The sequence below is a fragment of the Mustela putorius genome, unplaced genomic scaffold (genome assembly GCF_011764305.1).
Source record: "Mustela putorius furo isolate JIRA1106 unplaced genomic scaffold, ASM1176430v1.1 tig00003962_pilon_pilon_pilon, whole genome shotgun sequence".
NCBI lineage: Eukaryota > Metazoa > Chordata > Mammalia > Carnivora > Mustelidae > Mustela > Mustela putorius.
In genome coordinates this window covers 23,133,543-23,157,713 of record NW_025422106.1, presented here as the reverse complement: position 1 = coordinate 23,157,713, position 24,171 = coordinate 23,133,543, and the positions used below count along the sequence as shown (strand labels likewise).

Below are 24,171 nucleotides of genomic sequence, written 5' to 3'. Positions count from 1 at the left end.
AAACTGCCCATGCTGTTTAAGAGTGATTGCTACCACCACCTTACCTTTTTTGGCCAAAAACCTATTGTTGAACCTAGATAAATTAAATACATACATAATGGAACGACTCCCTTGGGTCCACTGTGGTTAAGATCTGACCTGTGTTGGCAGCCAATGTGGGCATTTCCCCCAAAGGTCTTGATCAGCTGTGGAATCCCATTAGAAAGGAAATAGTTTCAGACCCTCGGGAACTCAGTAAGAGTGTTTCCCTCCTTGAGACTCTTAGCAGTTCAGTAAACAATGTCAGAGGAGATTTCCTTGGATTCCCATATTTAGGCATTTTCAGAATCTTACTTCCCCACTGAGGTCAGAAAGAACAGCACTCACTTGGGTAGATTGCCAGAAAGGATTTTCCAGGCATATTCTCGGAGGTACTTCTGGAAAATGGTGGTCAGGGCGATCATTGGCTCCCCAGTACTGAGCTGGGAGCACTGCACCATGCACTTCTTGTAGTAGACAAAGAGGTCAGCACAGCTGGGGAGCACGGCACCCCCTTCGTCAGTGTTGGGCTTAGGTGGCCCCTGGGCTTTAAAATCGGCCACAAACCGATCAATCAGCTCGCCAAGGTTTCTAGGAGGAAGAAAGTCTATGATGTTATTTCAAGAAACATAAAGCAAATGTGCTTGCATGTCATGAGTGAACAATTCCTAATGCTCTTCACATTTAAAGCTGGACCATGTCCATCCCTATCTTCATTAACTACCACCAGCACTCCAACAATAGCAGCAGCAAGAACACTTGGCATTTACTTGTGTGCTGCTCTATACTTTTTCCAGGCATTTCATGATCACATCTGACCCCAAGCCTCTGTAAGGGGAGCTAAGTTATTAGGGGACCCTCTAAGAGATGAAAAAATTAAGGTCTAGAAAGTTTGTCACACAATTTAGTGGCCCAGCTGAGCCTAAAAGCTACCATTTAAATGCCTGCCCTGGTCCTACTACCCTATCAGCACCATTTCCCCTCTCCACAGATGAAAACCCTAAGTAACAATAGTGATCATTTTCTGAACACTTATGATGTCCCGGGCACACACCAAGTCAGCACTTTATTTTTATTTCTTTTTTTATTTTTAAAGATTTTATTTATTTATTTGACACAGAAAGAGAGATCATAAGTAGGCAGAGAGAGAGGGGGAAGCAGGCTCCCCGCTGAGAAGAGAGCCAGATTCAGGGCTCGATCCCACGACCCTGAGATCATGACCCAAGCCAAAGGCAAAAGCTTAACCCAATGAGCCACCCAGGCACCCAGGTCAGCACTTGAGAAGCATCCTCTCACTGACTTTGACTCACTCTTCCCAGTAACCTTACAAAGTAGATAGTACTCCTGTCCTCATTTTCCAAAAAGCAAGGAGCAAAAAAGTTAAGGACCTTGTCTGGGGTCACAGAGCAAGGGGGTAGGGGACCCGGGATTCAAACCACTCTACCTTCCCATCTCCGAAAACACAACAAGGTTATGATGTCAGTAAATAGTCTATAGTTAACCTAAATGTGCCCACAGGACAGATACCTGAGCAGGGAGAAATGGTAAAGTATTCTAACATTTTCCTTCTCCTTTAATGTAGTTTTTCTCCTTAAAACTTTGAGAATTGAAGGTGGAAAAAATCTTGGGAGAAGGCAGGGTGTGGCAGCCCCAGGCTTACTGCAGGTCACGATGGTGACAAATGGTGGCAGCTGTCCCCCCATTCCCCTCTCAAACATCACCGAGCGTGCCTCAGTCATACTGAGTCACCACAGCTCGGGTCCAGCAGGGCTCTCTACTCATTGTTTCCTACACTGTTGAGCTGTACGAAGAATGGGAGGAGTCCCCACCCCTTGACATTTTATGTCTTTTTAGGTTACTGTCTCAGGCTACAGGAATCCAGCTGTGCTTTCAAAATGTATTTATATAACAGGAAGACCAAGACAAGAACCACACACAGCATCAATTAGCAGGAATAGGAGAAAATTTGACATTTTACCCAAGAGCTTTTCCTACTGAAAGTTGATTATACCCAGATGTCGCCACTCGGCCCTCAAAGAACTTCAGGGCCTGGGCTGGGTCCTTGTGGCGTTGGGTTAGTGAGCAGGGAAGGAACTTGTTAGCCAACCTGGGAAAGCTGCAGGGTCACAGCCCCCTTTCCTGCTCTGCCTGATCCTCTGCCTGCTCCACCTTGCCACCTCGCCACCTCTGCCCATCCCACCTGCACAGGGCCCCTCCACTCCCAGCCCAACTCACCTTAACTGCCCCCTGCCCCATCTCTGTCCCTGACTCTGGGCCCTTGCCTGTGATGCCTGGATGCCTCCCCAGGCCAAGATGCTCCCCTTCACCTCTCCACTCATCCATAGGCTTGGCCCAGATGGCTTCCATTCACGCCAACCCTCTGTCTCAATTTCAACTTCTGTCATCTGTGACACACTCACACTTCATTATTATTATTTTTTTAACACTTTACCCTCCAGCATAAGGATGTCAAATGTTCCAGAAACATGATGACCTTCTCCCATCCTGGGCCTGTAGAAGGCGATGCTATCAATGAGGGCTCTCTTTTTCATTGATCTTTGGTGTAATTTCAGAAGCCTTCTTGATACAGCATTCTTGCCTGTCACTGAGGAGCTGAAGCTTGTACATAAGGTTAAAGGGGCTTGCTCTACACTAGAATCTTCTCTGATTCATGTTATCACATGTTCTGAGAGTAGGGATAAGGTTTGTCACTTCTACTCTCCCCAGGTCTACCCCTCACGTGTATGTGTGAAGCGAATCTAGTTATGTCTGTGCCCAAGACATACCAGCTGAACAGCCCCCACACTGTTTCCGAAGGATGGCAACGGAAGGGTGGGTGCGTGGAGATGGGGCAAGGGCTGGTGCAGTGGAGGAGAACATGCAACAGAAAGAAAAGGTTGCACTTGAGCCTTCTTAGGAGAGGTTCTAATTGCCAAATCTCTAGTGCCAACAAAAACAGGGGCCAGAGCTCTGAAGTGTTTTTACTCTAACCAACTTAGTCCGATTCCCCTACTAGTTGAGGTCAGGATACTTACTCCCCTTGTGTTTCAGAGCCAATCCGATCAATCAGATTATAAATTAACCATGCTCACAGAACATAAAGAAAATTTCCACTTAAAAAATCTCTGAAGATCCTCCATACTTTGTAATCTGTCTCTCAGGTTATTTCGGACACTGTTCTCTGTGCAGATGAGATACAAACCCATCAGAGTAAGCTTTCCTCCCTTACCACACTACTCTTTGTATCTCCATGCTTCTCTGCCATATGAGACACTGGAAAACGAGTGATCAATGTGTCACAGCACAGATGGTCCAATCCAATTGATTTTCAAATAAGCACTTCATATGTGTAAGGCTCTGGGTGCCACACATATAAGATATAAATGAGTTCAACTAAAACAACAACAACGGTTGTCCTTTCTTCCAGGCACCAAACACTAGCCCGAATTCTGATGAGACCTTCTTGTAAGATTACTGGAGAAAGGAGTGTGTGGCCTATCGAGCCGCTGACTGGTCATGAGGAGGTGTTTTTTAACACCATAAAATAATTACAATCAAGTAAGAGTTTATAAAGGGTCAAGTCCTGATCAAGGTGTTTCTGTGTATGGGGGTTAAGATACAGCATCGGCCCATTAGAAGCTTTGGTCTATTTGGGGAGCTAGGACCCTGAGGCTCAGGATATTTAGATTTCAAGACAGCAATAAAATCCTAATTTGGCAGTACAGACGATATGAACAATTTGTTGCAGACGAAGGAAACTAGAGAAAAAATTTCACAGCAGACTCAGATGAGGGAATAAAGGCCTGGAGTCAGAGGTGAGCACAGAACATGGTGTATGGAAGGGGGGACGTGATGAAGAGGGGATGTGGCTAAGGCAGAAGTCATGAACTGGAAAAGTTTGACGTACAGTTTGACTTACACAGTCCTCTGTATTCCCACAGCAAACCACTGGAAGCTTCCTGCCTTCACACCACACACCACAATCAGGGCATTAGAAATACAACCTCCTCACAATGGCCCTGAAGAGAAGGCATTCTTATGTCCATCTTGTAAATGGAGAAACTGAGGCTGAGAAAAGTAATATAGCTTGCCCTAGGTCACAGAACTCGTTGGAGCTGAAACCAGAACTTGCGGACGTCAGACTCCAAAGCCCAACTCTACCTGCTGTGCTGTGCTTTGATTTTATGATATCCACACTACAGTGTGGATGGTATCTTTCACCCCTGCCCCTATAGCATGAGCTTTCTGCCCAAGAACTGTAGAAGCATGTCGGGGAGCCATGCGAACTACTGCTGGGGGTCCCATCCTGCTGATCAGTGAAGTGACCCAGGAAGAGAGACAACCGCAGAACAGTTTCAGCAGAGGAACGACCATGGTGGTTTCTTCTGGTGGATTTGCAGTCCGCATCCCTAGCAACAATATTCAAACCAGAATGACACAGAGAAAGGAAGATGGCAGTAAGACAAAGCTGGCAAGGAGGTGAGCATGGGCAATGCCGTTTAGGATCCCCAGGAGCTTACAAAGCTTGTTAATTCAAGGATACTAAAGCTAATTTGCACCTCTTCCTCCCCTGCCCTTGGGTTGGGGTTGAGGATTTGGCTCTGGTGTGGCCAGTGGGGGTGGGAAGCCAAGGTCTGGCTTGAGCACAACTGGGAGATGGATTACACACAGGTAAGTGAAGCAAGTAAGTAAATCCATGAAAGATCTAGGGAGCCAAGTTTCTCACTGCTGCAGAGTGTAGTCAGAGATGAAGGAAGGGGAAGGCAAAAACAAACCCTGTTGTGTTGGATCAGAATTCGAGTCAGCATCAAAGGCTTCTGCACAGCAAAGGAAACAGTCAACAAAACCAAAGACAACTGACAGAATGGGAGGAGATATTTGCAAAAGACATATCAGATAAAGGGCTAGTATCCAGAATCTATAAAGAACTTACCACACTCAACACCCAGAGATCAAATAATCCAATGAAGTTAAATGGGCAGAAGACATGAACAGATATTTCTGCAAAGATGACATCTAGATGGCCAAGACACACATGAAAAAGTCTCCACATCACTTGGCATCGGGGAAATACAAATCAAAACCTCAGTGAGATACCAGCTCATACCAGTCAGAATGGCTAAAATTAACAAGTCAGGAAATGACAGATGCTGGCGAGGATGCAGAGAAAGGGGAACCCTCCTGCACTATTGGTGGGAATGCAAGCTGGTGCAGCCACTCTGGAAAACAGCATGGAGGTTCCTCAAAAAGTTGAAAATAGAGCTACTCCACAACCCAGCAATTACACTACTGGGTATTTACCCCAAAGATACAAATGTAATGATCCGAAGGGGCACATGCACCCCAATGTTTACAGCAGCAATGTCCACAATAGCCAAACTATGGAAAGAACCTAGATGTCCATCAACAGATGAATGGGTAAAGAAGATATGATATACACATACAATGGGATACTATGCAGCCATCAAAAGAAATGAAATCTTTCCATTTGCAACAATGAGGATGGAACCAGAGGGTTCCATTATGCTGAACAAAATAAGTCAATCAGAGAAAGATAATTATCATATGATCTCTCTGATATGAGGAATTTGAGAGGCAGGGCAGAGAGTTATGGGGGCTAGGGAAGGGAAAAATGAAACAAGATGGAATCAGGAGGGAGACAAACCAGAAGAGACTCTTAATCTCAGGAAACAAACTGAGGGTTGCTGGGGGATAGGGATAGGGTGAGGGTAGCTGGGTTAAGGACACTGGGGAGGGTATGTGCTACAGTGAGTGCTGTGAAATGTGTAAGCCTGAGGAATCACAGACATTACATGTTAATAAAAATAATTAAAAAAAAAAAAGAATTAGAGTGAGCATAAACTCACAGGTTTTAATATACAAATTGGCTTAAAAATAGACACAGGTGTATATGTCTATACATGTATGTACACACACATATATTTCTTCACTCTCTCAGCTGCATGGACCTAGAAGCATGACACTCAAGCAGTAATGAACATACCTGATACCCAGAACTTAGTTTTTAAATATCATTCCCTGGCAAAAAAACAAGAGAGCCTGGAAAAGTGGGTGATTCCTGGGCTGGGATAGGAAAATACCAGATGAGCTGGTATATTTTATTGTGCCAGAAAGCAAGGGCCCCAGAAATGATAGGCTCATACAAAAAGAATGAAAAACCAGCCTGCAGGGGTCCTGGTGGCCAAATCAGAGACAGTTTGAGCAATGAAATAATGATGGATCCTGAGAGAGGAAAAGGACATCAGTGGAAAAACTGGCGGGAAATCCAAATAAGGCCTGAGTTTAGCAAATAGAACTGTTAACTCGCTGGTGTGGTAACTATCCTGTGGTTATGTAAGACGTTGACATCAGGAGAACTTGGGAGAAGGGAATATGGGAAATCTGAGCTATTTCTGAAACTTTTATGTAGGTTTAAGTTTATCCCAGAATAAACTTAAATAAAGGTAATAACGGCTATAATCCACTGAATAAAATAGGAATCCACGAGTACGTGCTGACATAGTAAGTGGGGGAAAGAGAAAGCTTTTGAGAACTAATAAACACAGAAGAAATGATGGTATTAGAAAAAAATCATCATTCAGCAACTATCTTAGTAATAAATGATTCAGGCAAGTATCAGCGGGAAGTGAAAGATGAGAAAAAGACTATATGATTTCAACGTTTTTCCTGACAGTTATTGTTATTAATTACTTATTAATAAGGAAAGAAGCCTAGCAGACTCCAACTAAAGAAAGTAAAATAAATGGGGCACCTGGATGGCTCAGTAGGTTAAGCCTCTGCCTTCGGCTTAGGTCATGATCTCAGGGTCCTGGGATTGAGTCCCACATCGGGTTCTCTGCTCAGTGGGGAGCCTGCTTCCCCCTCTCTCTGCCTCTCAGCCTACTTGTGATCTCTCTCTGTGTCAAATAAATAAATAAAATCTTAAAAAAAAAAAAAGGCAAAATAAAAATGAACACCACAGGCTGTAGGGCAAACTGATACTGCACGCCTCTTGATGTGAATTACTGAGAAGTACCCAGCCCCACTTCTGCATAAATCACTGATCATTAGAAAACATTAGTCAAATCCAGACAGAAGGACATTCCACAAACGAGCTGCCTGTACTCTTAAAAAATTTCAAGGTCATGAAAGATAAAGAAAGAATGAGTTGTTTTTCTGGACTGAAGAGACCAAAGAGATGTGACAAGTAAATGGACCTGTGGTCCTGGCACGGATCCTGGATCTAGAAAAGACATGACGGGGACCACCAGCAAAATGGAATGGAGTCTACAGATTAAATGGTACTAACGGATCAGATTAACTTCCTGATGTTGACAGGTGTGCTACAGTGAGGTAGACTGTGTGCTCATTTATAGGAAACACGCACTGAAGTCTCAAGGAGTAATGGGGGCACTCTTGCCTGCAAATTGAAGAAAGTATCTATGTAGAGAAATCTCTTCTCCAAGGGTCAGCCAGAGAAAATCCCTGCATTCCCAAGACGGAAAGGTATATGAACTTCCTTCTGGAACATAAACAAAAGTTGAGAAAGCCGCTTAAAGCATACAAGGACAGCTCAGCCAAATCTGCTAAGGAGATGGCTTTGGGGATATCCCTACTTCCTTCGTCCTCCCACTGCTGTTTGGCTTTTGGTTGGCACAGGTGCTGCCAGAACTTTCTCTGGGCAGGTGGGAGGCTAGGGAAATGAGACGGCCATGTCAGGCCCAACAGAAAGCTGGCAACACTGATCAGGCCACCCAACCACTGACAAGTCTGGGATAAGTGCACCAGACAGGCAGGGCAGGCCAGGCACGGTTCCTGACTACTCGTGCCAAGTGCCAACATGTCTGCTATTCTCAGCCTCACCACTAATCCTGTGAGGGGAACTTTACTAACTGCACTGGAGAGAGGACAAAGCCAACTCCGAGAGGTTAAGTACCATGCTTGAGCTCTGACTCAAATCCAGGTCTGTCCGGCATCCAGGCCCACGCTCTTTCCACTACACTCTGTTGGGTCTCTGTCATTGGGGAGTTTGTGAATGGTCTAAAATTTTCCTCCACTGCAGATTTTTTGAGTCAGAGCTACAAGAATGAAATAAGTACCAAAACAGTCCCCACCTGAGTTTCTTCCCTTCAGATTCTTGGACAAAAGGGAGGAAGGGCTTTGCAGAACCCCTTGAAATTGCACTCAAGATAGTGTGTGGGTAAGGGGCGCCTGGGTGGCTCAGTGGGTTAAAGCCTCTGCCTTCGGCTCAGGTCATGATCCCAGCGTCCTGGGATCGAGCCCCACATCGGGCTCTCTGCTCAGCAGGGAGCCTGCTTCCTCCTCTCTCTCTGCCTGCCTCTCTGCTTACTTGTGGTCTCTGTCTGTCAAATAAATAAATAAAAATCTAAAAAAAAAAAAAGATAATGTGTGGGTTTATGTGATTTTTTTTTTTTTTTGGTAAGAGAGTCTACAGTTTCATTGGGCTCTCAAAGGGATCTGTGACTCAAAAAAGGTTAATAGCCACTGCTTTAGGCATTATTTTGTCTGATTCTCTGCTTTAAAAGTTGAGGGAATGGATTTCTTGAACTCTCTTTTCTACTTCAAGCCTTTGCTGCTTATTCTGGAACGACATCGGTACAACCTACGCAATTCTCCTCCGAGTAGCTCCTGCTATATCCCCAGGGCTGTGGAAACATCCTAGTGAGGCCAAGCGGCAGGCTGAGTGGCCAGCACTTCATTTTTCAGAGAGAAATGGAGAGTCCCTAAGGAAGGGAGGTCTGGCTCTCTGCCCGAAGTATCACGAACAATGACTATACTCTATATGAATCAAGGCCATGTGAAAAGAGTAGAGACTGGAATTATGATAATTCAGGAAAACGATTCTCTAGACCAGGAAGGTTTGGGGAAAGTATGTGTTATTCTCAGATATGCACTTTCAAGTCGGGATCCAACAGCTTTTAAGCCTCTCTAAAAATAAGAATTTGGGTTGGTGAGGGAAGAAGGGGTTTTGTCCAAAGTCATCCAGGTGGGCTGCGCTAAGACCTGTTAATCTCATAGGTAAACAACAGCTCTTCTACCTGCCCCCCGCACGTGTCCTATTGACTTCCTGAGAAATTAGTTAAAAAAAAAAAATTATTTATTTGAGCGACAGAAAGAGAATGAGCGATGGGGAGGGGGAGAGAGTGAGAAACAGACTCCCTGCCAAGCAGGAAGCCCAAAGTGGGGCTCAATCTCAGGACCTGGAGATCATGACCTTAACTGACTGAGCCACCCAGGTGCCCCAGGGAAAGGGTTCTTGTTCTTTTTAATAAGAAGACAGGGTGTTCCAAGAGAACGAAGAGCAGTAAGTAATTAACTGCCTTTCTGTGTGCCTTCGGACAGAAGCCCAATGGACAGAGAGGATGAGGCAAACTGGCTTTACAAGGCAAAACGTGAAAGTAACTCTTTTTGGGAGGGATGGCAGGTAGGAGGTTGTTTTTGTTAACACAGATGGCTCTTCTATAAAGTTCATTTTCTATGACTTTAATAACAAAACATTTTGTAATTGGGGACCAAAAGATTATGTAGACATAATCTACAAAATCAAATAGGTGAATAATAATAATGTCCTATATAGCGATTCCACTGGAAATAGCCTCTTAGTCTCATGGTTTATGTCTGAAACATATTTGGAAATAAGAATTTGCTAACTCACAACAGAAGCATTAAAAAAGGGGGGGGGGACACTAAACTTTACTGCCTAAATGCTTTCCCAGAGAACTCCCTTAGAGAACTTTCTCATAGGGGTTATTGTGCTCCCTGTGTGAGCCACTGTCTGGTCCTCCCAAGTGTGTGCTTCAGACAACGAGGCCTCGTCTCAGAGTAGGGCCAGCCTACCTCCAGAAACCTGACCTTTCCAAAATCTGGCTTCCAGTGTGGAAGGGCCTTAACAGATCCTCTGGCTTTGGACAGACTCAGGGATGAGGAGGGGGTCTTCCTCCTCTGTATGAATAATGGACATTGGAACTTGAAGATAGTCCTCTGACTGTGAGGAAACTTGGCAGCAGAAACTTGTGAAAATTTTCAGGAACTCCTGAGTTTGTAAAAAAAAGTATATATATTGGGGCGCCTGGGTGGCTCAGTGGTTTAAGCCTCTGCCTTCGGCTCAGGTCATGATCTCAGGGTCCTGGGATCGAGCACCACATCGGGCTCTCTGCTCAGTGGGGAACCTGCTTCCCCCTCTCTCTCTGCCTGCCTCTCTGCCTACTTGTGATCTCTCTCTGTCTATCAAATAAATAAATAAATAAATATTTTTAAAAAAGTATATATATTAAATGGATGATAATCAACAAAAGAAAATAAGAATCCACCAGTCCAAACTGACATAAATAAACACAAACACATGGGGGGAGAGGAGGAAGTGCTTCCTTACAGAACTCCAATCAAAGAGGAGAGGAGATGGAAACAGAAAATCAGCATTTGGCAAACACTACAGTAATAATTGCTTTAGGCAGAAATCATCAAGGGATGTCAAAATGAGTGGGCAAAGTGTGAGGAGAAACAGGATATTCACACAGTCCCAAAGTATCCCGCCATAAGATACTTATTAGTTACAAAGAGAAAAATAGTAGCTTCACAGCAGAGGAAGCTAGCTGGCAAGCACCTTAAGCCAGTGATCAAAGTTAACAACACCAGTAATGGGACACATCCAAATGACGTACCCAGAGGGACAGAACGTCACCTATAGGGGTGCCTGGGTGGCTCAGTGGGTTAAGCCTCTGCCTTCAGCTTGGGTCATGATCTCAAGGTCCTGGGATGGAGCCTCACATCAGGCTCTCTGCTCAGCAGGGAGCCTGCTTCCCCCCCCCTTCTCTCTGCTTGTCTCCCTGCCTGCTTGTGATCTCTTTATCAAATAAAAAAATTAAAAAAAAAATCACCTGTAATGGAATACTTGCCTGCAATGCATAATCTAGATCAAATCAAGAGCAAACATCACACAAACTGAAACTGAGGATACTGTAGAAAATAACTTGTCAACACTCTGTAAAGTGTCAAGGTCATGAGAGACAAACAAAAGACTGAGGAAATATTCAAGGTTAAGGGAGACTAAAGAGACCTGACAACCAAAGGCATGACGGGATCTTGAACCAGAAAGTGGACACTCATGGCACAATGTTACCCTCCTGATTTTGATAATTGTGATTATGTATAAAATGGTAGCATTCTCTGGAGGAAGGATCTATGAGAATTTTTTGTAACTTTTTTTTTTTTAAGTCAAAATTACTTTAAAATGAAAACCTAAACAAAGTATACTTGAAAATACGTATGTTAAAGATCAGGTTTCTTTCTCCATTTTCCAGTGCCTGACATGGTCAAGCCTTGTAGCTATGTAAGAGCTCAGTGCCCACGTAGGAAGGGGTTGTTGGGATCCATTTGGGACATAAGAGTCAAACTCAGGCTTCTAAGGTTAGTCAAACTCTAAGATTTACGAATACAATGAATGATAACACTCATAAGATATAAAAATACCCTAGAAGGTTTCCAGGCAGGGTCAAAGGAGGCCTGCCAAGTCCCTCCTTCAGCCTCTGGAAGGGCTTATGCCCTATGAGCCCCAATCATGACCAGAGGAGGGAGAAACACAGTAGAAAACAGCAAAATGTTCAACACTCACTTGTCCTGGGACTCAATATACACGTAGAGATGAGGCTCGAAACACTTGGAAACAATGCCATGAAATGGATTGTCTGGGGCTTTCGGCTTCTTTGGCTGTAAAGAGGAGGAGAAAAGAAGAAAGAAACCTATGCTTGAGCCATCTTTGCAAGTTTTCAAGCAGTTTCAAAGAATACATCCCTTCAAAGTTGACTCCTGACACAGATAAGTAGCACTTGATGTAAGTGACTTGGGACTGTGTCTTGCATTATGATTCAAGCCAGTTTGTGCACAACGAGCACAGCTTTGTTAGCATCACTGACTTGCTGTGTATGGTGAAAGATTTACTGCTGCTCTGATAACACATGCGCTTTCGATCTGGAAGCTATTCATCATCCGACTGATGTTTTAAAAAATTTAAATCCTAGCTAATACCAGTACCTTATATTTGTACAGTGCTTTAGAATTTCTAAAGTGCTCTCATGTGATAGATTTTTCACAGCCTTCATTTAGTGATTGTTTTTATAGACCAAGCACTTTATATAACATAACAGCTCATCTATTCCTCACAACAACCCTTGGTGTAGAAATCAGTACTATCACATTACACCTAAAGGAAGGCTCAGAGGGTTCTAGTAGCCTGTCCAAAGGCAGACGGTGAAGCTTCCTACCTCCTGAACTAGAACTCTTTCTGATACAGCACTGCTTTGCCACTATGGCTTCCAGACTGTTGAATTGCACTGATGAGTAAATGCAAGAAAAAGAATGGTAAAGGACCAACATAGCATTGCCAACTTTTTGTTTTGCCACTTCCCATTCTCATCAGTTCCTGAGAGTATTTTACACACAAACACTATAGCAGCAGGAGGGCAGTCCTTCCTATGAAAAGACAGTTGGTGACCTTATGCCAGATAGACAGATAGATAGGCAGACAGACAGACAGGCAGTTTTGTCTTTATTTTTTGCCATGGACCACTGTAAAATGGCCAGCACTGGTCCCCAGTTGATACTTAAAAACTACTGATATACAGGCCATCTAGGTAGACAAGCATTTAAAAACTGTTTGCTCCCTAATTCCTTTTCAAAAAAAAAAAAAAAAAGTGAAGATCCTCCTAGATATCTCTTTCAATTTCTAAAAAAAGTCAATTCTATTTATTATCAAATGCCAACAAAAGGACCCTTAGCCCTTGCTGGTGTTGATGCTAGAGTATAATCTGGGCATAAATTGATAACCCATAGCATACCTGTTGGGTTGAACTGTTCGTATCTTTTAATAAATATAGGAAAAACTAAGCCCCTAATGACAAACACAATAATGATTCTCTTCCTCTAGTAACTTTTTATTTTTTAAAGATTTTATTATTTATTTGACAGAGATCACAAGTAGGCAGACAGGCAGGCAGAGAGAGAGAGGGTGAAGCAGGACCCCTGCCAAGCAGAAAGCCTGATATGGGGCTCGATCCCAGGACTCTGGGATCATGACCTGAGCCAAAGGCAGAGGCTTTAACCCACTGAGCCACCCAGGCACCCCCGTCTAGTAACTTTTAAAAATAAAACACTAGAATGGCTAAAAACATCTGTAAAAACTGGAAATGAACACCAAAAATTCAATGTCAACCTTAGTATCCCCTTCATTCTCCTATTTAGCTCTCTCTCTTATCCCCTTTGGAGAGTTCCGTGTTTTTAGGGTTTTTTGGCAAGGTTTTTAGAAACTTTGGTATTCCCTAAATTACAGTTGGGTTTTTTTTCTTATCAGCCAGAAGCTACCACCAAAGTAGTCAGGTCTGAGGCTAAGTCCACAAGAGACTCCCCAGCCTGGGTTCACCAAGTTTGAATTGGCTGGATCCAAAGTTCCACCTCATTTCACAGATGCACTGAAGTTTCTCCCACACTCCCAACAGTTTAAAATGGTGGATCCATGATTTAGTACAATGGCTGTATAGGGGTGGTCCTTATCTAATTGTTCTATATTTTCCAAATCAGTTATCTATTATTTCATTCTTTTCAATAAAGTAATTGTTAAATGAATAGATAAATGTGATTTGTCTAACTTATATATGACCAGATATTCTGATTTTAGAACTGAAAACTATAGCCACAATGCCCAGATTAGTCATCATAAGGCTTATATTTATATAATCCTTTAATATACTTAATATCAATACAATTATTGATATAGTAATAATCATTAATATAGTAATATAATCAATATAGCAATATTAATAACCCTATAATATTTATCCTATTTATATTTTTCTTGTGCCAAAAATCTTCACACATCTACAGGGCAGCTTCTGGTAATTATAAATTGGGAGTTTATATAATACAGAATGTTCTGTTTTAAATTAACATATTTTAGGAATGCCTCGGTGGCTTAGTCTGTTAAGCATCTGCCTTTGGCTCGGGTCATGATCCCAGGATCCTGGGATCAAGTCCTGCATTGGGCTCCTTGCTCAGTGTAGAGCCTGCTTCTCTCTCTGCCTGCTTGTGTTCTCGCTGACAAATAAATAAAATCTTAAAATAAATATACCAACTTATTTTATTTATTTATTTTAAAAAATATTTTATTTATTTGATAGAAAGAGACATGGAGAGAGAGGGAACACAAGCAGGGAAGGTGGGAGAGGGAGAAGCAGGCTTCCCGCTGAGCAGGGAGCCCTATGCGGGGCTCTATCCCAGGACCCTGGGATCATGACTGGAGCCAAAGGCAGACGCTTAACCCACTGAGCATCCAGGCACCCCTAAATCAACATATTTAACATAAGTATTTTGTATTTGGCTTTACTAATTTATGTGCAATTTTCCAATTACTGACAATGTTTTAGTTTATCACCTTAGAATGGCTACATTATGAAATTTAAGTTCCATAAATTAGATAGTAATACTGTACTGATATTACATTTTCTGATTTTGTTTTTTTTTAAAGATTTTATTTATTTATTTGACAGAGAGAGATCACAAGTAGGCAGAGAGGCAGGCAGAGAGAGAGGAGGAAGCAGGCTCCCTGCTGAGCAGAGAGCCCGATGCGGCACTCGATCCCAGGATCCTGAGATCATGACCTGAGCGAAGGCAGCGGCTTAACCCACTGAGCCACCCAGGCGCCCACATTTTCTGATTTTGATCTGTGGTAATTTAAGTGAATGACCTTCTTGCTAGGACGTACATACAGACATATTTAGAGCTAAAGGACATGATATATGCTAACTTATAAATTATTCCAAAAGAGAGAAAGAGACGAGGGGAAGGGGCAAAAGTGGACAGGGGAGAGAGAGGGAAAGGAGGAATGGAGGCAAAAAAAAAAAAGGAAATGAGAGAGTAAATGTGCCAAAATGTTAACAACTGGTAAACCCAGGTGAAGGATATTTGAGAGTTCTTGTAATATACTTAAAACTCTTCTCTAATTTAGGTATTTTCCTTTTAAAAAGTAAAAAATAACAATAAAAAGCTTGGGAGATGGGAGCCAAGGGCCTGGCAGATAACCCCGGGAACAGTTGTGGAGCAGTCAAGCAATGGTACGTCACCAAAACTTTGGCTAGCCCAGCGGACATCGTGTGGGAAAATATGGGCATTTGCGCCTGAGTGAAATAGGGCTTAGAATCAATTTCACGGTCTTAACAATGCACTACAGTTATGGTAGCTGTCACCACCAGGGGAAGCTGGGAGATGGGTACATGGGACCTCTCTGCATTCTGTAACTACCTATGAATTTATAATTATTTCAAAACACAAAGTTTTTTGTTTTTTGTTTTTTAAGTGGTACAGGAGAATTGGACTCTGAATGTGAAGTGGTTTTAGCAATATCTTAACCTATTTATTTGGCTCTTATTTTCCTTTTTACATATGTGCAAAAGTGATATACAATAAAAATCTGGGTCTAGAGAAGTCTGAGGAGCTCATTCAGAATATGTATAAGAGACAGATTCTAAGTAATAAAAGAAAACAGTTCCGTGCTATTCAAACAAAGTCAACTCGGTCAGTCTTCTGCAGACCGTGTGCTCCGAGGCACCACAGAGCACTCGGAACCTGGCCCTCAGGGAGCGGCCTCATCAGACAGTGTGGGTGTCCCAACCCTACAGGCAGGTGACCGCCCTGCCCCGCCTCTGCCCACTAATGCCAGCCACTCCTGGAAGCGAGAAGACCTGACACCACAGTTCCCGGTCCCTTGCAGCGTTTTGAGTGTGAGCTGTTAGCAAAAGGGGAACAATGCTTTTTTCCCACAGGGCTGCCTCAGGGCTGTGGCTTGCTTGCTCCTATTTAGATAAGAGGTGCTGGAATTTCAGCTCACAGTGGCATCTCCCTAGGCACTGTCCAGCTCCCCAGAGGGGCAGGTCTCTGCTGAGAGAACACATGAAGCCATTTAGCAGTAGCGTTCGGGCTGCCTGTCTGAGTGTGTGAATTCAGTCCAAGAGCCGCAGATGTTTCGGTTATTTCCTCCCAGAGTTGGAGGGAATAATAGAAGGTTACTGTTGTCACAGTAAGGAGCTCTACAGCTGGCCCCACTTCCTTTTATTACCATCCAATGTAAACAGATGAAATCTAACTGCTTGGATCACCAGAAGGGTACATTTTTCAACCAGAAATTCCTTATTTCTTCTCCCCTTTTCTTTGAGCACCCTCAGTCCCCTTCTGGGTACAATTTTTGTTTCATCACTGGGGAGTGCATGGGCAACTGGTGGCTCAAACTAAGTACATTTTTTCAAGCTCACACTCTTTTCTCAACAGGCCACGCTGCAGGAACAAGTGGGGAGAGACCCTGTCCTTAAGAGTCAACTGTCTACTTACTGCGGCAGTGACACACGGCTTGGGTAACCCCAGACAATCACTGGGGGCCTTCTCCTACACCTCTGGCTCCACCCAGCCCGAGCTTCCTGTGAACTTTCTCCCTAAGGCCTCCAACTCTAGAAGCCAGTAAGTAGCCGGGAAGAGGGAGATCCTGGAGCTGCCTCCTGAGGAATTACAAGCAAGAGGAGGCTGTGGGTAGTATGTGGGTGTCATCACTAACAAGCCATGGCCAGTGAAGCTGCAGCTGGGCCATACAGTCCAGAAGTTTTTGGTTCTTTCTTTTTAAATGGATCTCAAACCCCTGATTCCAAAGAAATTTTACTTGGAATTCCATTATAGAAGTGACTCGTAACAGAACTTCTGTTTGGAGAGAGTCAGAGCCCTGGTCTCCTTCCAACACCCCACTAGTGACATGTGATGGGAGCACCAAGGAATACAGTCTGAAAACGATGGGCTCTCTCTAAAGAGGAAAACACTAGGCAAGTCTAGAGAGAGTAAAAAATCTACCGTGTGGTCAGTTAATGGTGGACAGGAGTCTGCCTCTGCTTTACCCCCTGTATTTGCACTCTGTGTGTCCTTACAAGGAACAGTCTTGGTCCTTACAATAATAATCTCTAGCTTCCATGATGAGCAGAAAGTTCCATGAGAGAGAAATCATATTTTATCCAGTAAACAAATTTCATAGTAATGGGGGCCTCTATCATAATCCAGTTTAATGATATCCGGGATGACTAGCTGAAGGGGTAATTTTTCATGGTGGCACAAGGATAATGACAGCCACAGGGCCCTGAATAGGGCACTACAACCCAAAGCAAACTCAAAGGGTGCAGGTGATGGGCTGTGGGTAGAAGACACACCCAGAAGAATAAGCTCAACGCCCAGACTCTTCCTTTCCAAGTCCTTCCTTTCCACATGCAAAAGATGCACTTCAGTTAGAAGAAATCTTTTGTTATCTCCCACACTAGCTGATATGATGGCTTCAAATCAATTACAGCTAATCCCACAGATCTCTGGGATATAGCCCATAAGGTATCCTTCCAGTTTTATTCATTCACCTGGGGTTCGTTTCTGTGACCTCCACTTTTCACTGAGACAGCCCCGTGTAGTAAAAGAGCTCCATGGAAGGAATTCTAGTCTTTGACTTTTAGATCTTGCTTCCAGTTCTAGCTTGTCCATGCCCGGACTCTCTAACCCTGGGCAAATCCCTTAACCTCTCTGAGCTGCACACACTGCAGCCCATAGAAAATCCTATAAAATGAGGGGCAGGCATTGGGAAGACGAAATGAAACAGAGCCCATAAAAGACGATGAAACTATAAAGCCCATAAAAACGTGAGGTATCCATGTTATTAAAACCGTTTAATCAGTGGACCAGACACATTTTACTGCATCACTTCAGAATTGCTCCTGGAAATGCTGTTGTGGCTCCTGCCATGATTGTACACCTACCCTCACCAGGCGAGGAATGTGGGTTAGCGGCAAGCGCTTGGCTATGGGGATCCTGGGCTGGTCTTTCCAGCCAGCCTCCCTTTTGGTGGTGTCTGGAGCAAAACAACACTATAAAATAACTGCTCAAGCAGCCAAGTGTAGAAAATTAAAAAGAAGGATCACTAATCCAGACAGGAAAAGGCCTGATTTATTGCTCTAACTGCTCTGTCATAAAACGGCGGTGAAACAAAAAACACCATTCTATAGGATGAAGGGAGAGGAAATTTGGAGTTGGACAGAAAATCCGAAGGAAATGAAAGTGCTAGCGTGCTCTGAGAAGTAACTCTCCAAATATGCCAGTGGTGACCTTGATGTTTCCAGGCCTCCCCGACGCCTTCCAGACCTCAAGTGCTCAGCTCGCCCTGAGTGGCGGCCTCTCCTCACTAATGGTGCTGAGAACTCCATTAGGGATCCTGGGGTCTCTCTCATGTCGTCACCGTCCCAATGAGAACCTAACAGAGAGTGAGGCTGGCAGGCGTAGGAGATGATGAATGAGGAAGGCAGGAAAGGCTCGGTTTTCAAAAGGCACCTTCAGATAAGGGCTTTCTATAAAGACCACCAAAGTTGTAATCCTCTGAATGCTGTCAGTGGCCAAAGGGCCACATGGAGAGGTGGGCGGACCCATTTTCAGAAGCAAATACAAGGTAGGAGGCATGGGGAAAAGGCAAACTGGACTTACCTGATCTAAATCTCCTTTCTCCATCACCAGTTCCTCCATCTCTGGTGTTGGCTCATCTTCCAGGAAGGGATTGGTGGATGGGGGTGGAGACTCAAGTTTTTTCTGTTAAGCAGATATGAGAAAGAGACAGGTAGTTTCTGAGCATATTCTCAATGCCTTTCCCCATTGATCTGCTTTTTCTGAGGCTCTCCCAACTGCATGTGATCTAATGAGCAAGAACTGAGACAACACGGACCACATCTCTTATCTCCCAGCCTTCGTACCATTTCCCACCTTTCTGAAACCTACTGCCCACCCCACCCCAATCCCAATCTGGCTAAAACTCTCATTCATCCTTCAGCCCTCAGATTAGAAGTCCCTTCTTCTGGGAAGTCTTCCCTGTCTCTTAAGTTTGGGACAGATGTCCTGCTCCATGTTTTCATCCCACCCAGTATGTCCCATCTACCCAGGTATTTATCAGAATGTTACCACTATCCATTTATTTGTCTTGCCAGAGAGCCAGCAGGAGCCTGAAAGCAGAGCCTTCTGTGGGCCATGGTGAGGGTGGTGTCACCATTAATAAGTGACAAACCTGGGTTTGAGTCCAGGCTCTCTCACTTGGATACATGGCTTTACTTCTCCAAGCCTCAGCTCTTCCCGAATGCCCACCACGCAGAGCTGCGTGAGGATCAAATGAGACCTTGTGTGTGAATCAAGAGATACATACATAGAACAGCTCAACGCAATATCTGGCGTGTAGGGAAAGCTCAGTAGGTGGGAGCTCTTGTTAGGACTTAAGGGTTAGCAGAACTGTGGCAGTGCCCCTCTCAGTGGAGTGACTCTCAGGTGAGAAAAAAGTGAGAACACAGGGCTAAGAAGTTCTGTAAAAAAGAACTCCTTTTAATCACAAGTTAAGACCCTGTCCCTGCTCTGGTGCCTCTCTGGGATACCTCTGGGAATTGGAAACAATGGGTCCATCAAATTACAAAGGCAGAGGCTCCCTGAGCTTCTGCCTTCTTCCCTAGCCTCCAATGAGGCTCTCTAGGTACTGCCTGTACCACTGGCCTACCAGTAAATAACACATTAGGAAAAGCTGATGGGAGGACACAGACTCCTGCTGGTTGGAGGGCAATGTTACTGCTCAGATTAATTTGCCCTGATGAAAGAATAAGTCTTCCCAGCAAGCAACTGCCAGCACCACTCAGCCTTCTATGCAAGAGCCCTGTTGTCAGAGCCAAGCAGACCACACTTCTCATTTCTGCTCTGCAGCTGTCGTAAGCCATAAAGAATTACAAGTTTGGGTTTAGATTTTAAATAACTCAAATGACATATTCCATGAGCTCTGGGGCTGCTAAATCAAACAAAAAAATTGCCAAGAAACGAACGACTTTCCAATTTTAAAGGAATTCCTTCTTTTTGCTGTGATGACAGTTGGTTTCAAGTCCATACAGGAAAGAAAAATTCTTCATATAGCAAGTTAAGTCCTACTAATTAAACCACATGGGATCCCAACACCTCCAGAACAATAAGGTCCCCAGGATGGCCAAGCTGTCTGACTGTTAGGAAGAGAACCTGGCCTTAGTCAGTAGTATATCTGCATCTGGGTCCGCCTGCACAAAGCCTTTTCTGGGGCCCTCGCTGGACATTTTAAATCATCAGAGAAGGAACTCTGAAATTTAAGACTAAACTGTTTCCTTTCCCAGGAGGAGAAAGCTTTCAGTTATAAGATGAAAATTCCACAATTTCTGCATTTCTCATTCCATATATACTTTATTCCAGCCCAACTCCTGATTTGTCCTGAAAGAGATGGCCTGCAGGCTTCAACTGCTAATGACTGTAAACACAGGGACCCGTGCACCTGGTTTAATATTACTGGGACCTCTCTTGGTACCACCACACTCCTATCTCATATTGTGATACTCATGTATAGGCTTCTTTCTCCATTAGACCATAGGCACCTGTCTGATTCAATTTTTCATCCTTTCCCAAGGCTCTGCAGAAACTGAGCTTTAAAAACTCCTTTTTAGGGGAACCCTCCTACACTGTTGGTGGGAATGCAAGCTGGTGCAACCACTCTGGAAAACAACATGGAGGTTCCTCAAAATGTTGAAAATAGAACTGCCCTATGACCCAGGAATTGCACTACTGGGTATTTACCCTAAAGATACAAACGTAGTGATCCGAAGGGGCACGTGCACCCGAATGTTTATAGCAGCAATGTCCACAATTGCCAAACTATGGAAAGAACCTAGATGTCCATCAACAAATGAATGGATAAAGAAGATGTGGTATATATACACAATGGAATACTATGCAGCCATCAAAAGAAATGAAATCTTGTCATTTGCAACAATGTGGATGGAACTAGAGGGTATCATGCTTAGCGAAATAAGTCACACGGAGAAAGACAACTATCATATGATCTCCCTGATATGAGGAAGTGGAGATGCAACATGGGGGGGTAAAGAGGGTAGGAGAAGAATAAATGAAACAAGATGGGACTGGGAGGGAGATAAACCATAAGTGACTCGTAGTCTCACAAAACAAACTGAGGGTTGCTGGGGGGAGGGGGATTGGGAGAGGGGGAGGATATTGGGAGAGGGGGGTGGGGTTATGGACAATGGGGAGGGTATGTGCTGGGGTGAGTGCTGTGAAGTGTGAAAACCTGGCGATTCACAGACCTGTACCCCTGGGGATAAAAATATATTATATGTTTATAAAAAATAAAAATAAAAAATAAATTTAAAAAAACCCCTCCTTTTTAAATTTGTGAATAAACCCTGATCGGATGAGAAACACTCAATAAAAACCTGTGTGTGTATGTGTGCGCGTGTGCACACGTGCACATGCTTGGAGCACAGTCTCAAAAAATATACCCCAAACTATTACACAGTGGACATCTCTGGGGAGAGGAATTAAGAAGGAAGAGATTGCTTTTTTAAAATGTTTTACTCTGGGGCCCCTGGGTGCTTCAGTGGATTAAGCCTCTGCCTTCAGCTCAGGTCATGGTCTCAGGGTTCTGGGATCGAGGCCCGCTTTAGGCTCTCTGCTCGGCAGGGAGCCTGCTTCCCCTCTCTCTCTCTGCATGCCTCTCTGCCTACTTGGGACCTTTCTCTCTGTCAAATAACTTAAAAAATCTTTAAAAAAAATAAATGTTTTATTCTGTTTGAGCTTTAATAAGCATGTATTTCTCACTCTTCTTTTTCTGGTAGGCAAATTATCTGAAGAGTGAGGATGATTTATAACTAAACTCAGTATTTCCTAAAACCCATAATATTTTAAAAATTACATTTTAATATAATTAACATCAAATTCACCATGTTAGGTGACTTATAATTGAGGGATTTTCAGTATGCTCACAAGATTGTGCGAACATCACCACCATCCAATCCCAGAACTTTTTTTTACTCCAAAGGAAGCTCCATATCCATTAGCTATCATTTCCACTCCTCCCCTTCCCCGAATCCGTGGCAACTCCTGACCCGCTTAATGTCTCTATTGCCTATTCTGGACATTTCATACAAAATGTGGCCTTTAGTGTCTGGCTTCTTTCAGTCTGTATAGTGTTTCTAAGGATCATCCTGTGTTATGTGTCAGTATTTCCATTTGTCTATTAAAAGATTTTTGGGCTGTTTCTAATTTTTTATTATTGGCAATAGCGCTGCCATGAACATTCATGTACAGGTGTTTGTATGAACATAAGAAAAGTTTCAATTCTCTTGAGCATATACTTAAAGGAAGCATATGTTACTCTAAAAAAAGTTTCAGATTGCTTTGCCTTTTAAAAAATCTGGCAGTTATCCCTTTACATTAGGCATCTGTATGTTAGCACCACAAATTGCATGAAAACAAAGAGTAACTATTTCTTCTGAATCTACAAACCATCACTAACACCAAGACTCAGTGCTGGGAGACTAAGCAAGTGCACCGATAAGAGACAAGAATAGAGAAAATAGTTTAAAACAGAGGCTATCTTAAATTTGAAAAAACTCATTAACTTTTGGTCCTGTAATTCAACTTGTATCATAAGAAAATAATCTCTAATGTGAACAAAAATGTGTTCGCTGTGGCTTTGTTTAGAATAGTGAAAAAATAACAAGTACTTAAGGGTCTAACAAGAAAAGGACAGTTAGGGAAATTCTGGCCCATCTCTATAATGAAATATAATGACTGAGAAACCCCTTAAGACAGGACATATGAAAAAAAGCTATAAAACTGTATTCACACATCATATATAAAAATAAACTCAATATGGATCACAGATCTAAGAGCCAAAAACTATAAAATTCTTAGAATAAAGCATAGGTAAATGCTTGTGACCTTAGGGATGATACCAAAACTTAAATAACAAAAGAAAAAAAATATAAAAGTAGAATTTCATCAAAATGAAAAACTTTTGTGTATCAAAGGACATTATCAAAAAAGTGATGACAATCCACAGAATGGTAGAAAATATTTACAAATCATGTACCTGATAAATGATAGACTATATCTAGAAAATATTTTTTAAAAACATACCCACAACTCAACAGTAAAAGAGACAAACCTAGGGACGCCTGGGTGGCTCAGTCGGTTAAGCGTCTGACCCTTGAACTCACCTCAGGTCCTAACCTCAGGGTCCTGAGTTCAGGCCCTGCATTACATAGGGAAAAAAAAAAAATAATAATAAGCTAATTAAATAATGGGAAAAGGACCCGAACAGACATTTCTCCAAGAAGATGGCCAAAAAGCACCTAAGAAAGATGTCCAATGTTATTAGTCATTAGGAAAATGCACATCAAAACCACCACAAGAGGGGTGTCTGGGTGGCTCAGTTGGTTAAGCATCCAACTCTTGATTTTGACTCAGGACATGATCTTGTGGTCGTGAGATTAAGTCCCAGACTGCTTGAGATTCTCTCTCTCCTGCCCCTCTCCCCGCTCTCTAAAATCAAAGTTAATAAATCTTGGGAAAACAAAACAAAACAACCTACCATGAGAAACTAGCTTATACCCATGAAGATGGCTGTAATAATAATTTTAAAAACCCAAAAAATCATAGATACTGACAAAGGTGAGGAAAAAATCAAAACCTTCCTACACTGGTGATGAGAATGTAAAATGATACAGCTTCTATGGAAAACAATGGCGGTTCCTCAGAAGGTCAAATATAGAGTTACCATGTAACACAGCAATTCAGCAATCCCACTCCTGGGTATACTCCCAGAATTGAAAGCAGATACTTACACAAAAACTTGTACATGAATGCTTATAGCATTATAAACAGCCAAAAAGTAGAAACAATTCAAATGTCTATTAAGGGATAAATGGCTAAACAAAATGCACACCCAAAGGAGGGAATATGGGTCAGCCATAGAAAGGACTGAAGTACTGATACATGACACATCACTATTCTATGTGAAGAAAACCAGGCACAGAGGGCCACACAGTACAGGGTTCCATTTATATGAAACATTTACAAGAGGCAAATCCATAAAGACAGGAAGTAGATTAGTAGTTGGCTAATACTACTAAAGGGGAAGGAGGAAACTACAAGTGGGTGCTATGGTGGGGAGGGGTTCTTTGGGGGGCAATGGAAATGCCCTGGAATTGGATAGTTGGGATGTGGCATAACCTT

General features: G+C 43.1%; 1 protein-coding gene across 1 annotated transcript in view; it reads right to left on the bottom strand.

The window, feature by feature from the left end:
- The window catches only part of VPS53 (VPS53 subunit of GARP complex), a 137,025-nt gene that overhangs the window by 47,790 nt on the left and 65,064 nt on the right, over positions 1–24,171 (bottom strand). The window contains exons 12-14 of the mRNA XM_004746893.3: positions 18,577–18,678; positions 11,651–11,745; positions 367–609 (exon numbers count right to left, since the gene is read on the bottom strand). Coding sequence (XP_004746950.1) covers positions 367–609; positions 11,651–11,745; positions 18,577–18,678 — 440 coding nt within the window. The remainder of the gene's footprint in view (positions 1–366; positions 610–11,650; positions 11,746–18,576; positions 18,679–24,171) is intronic.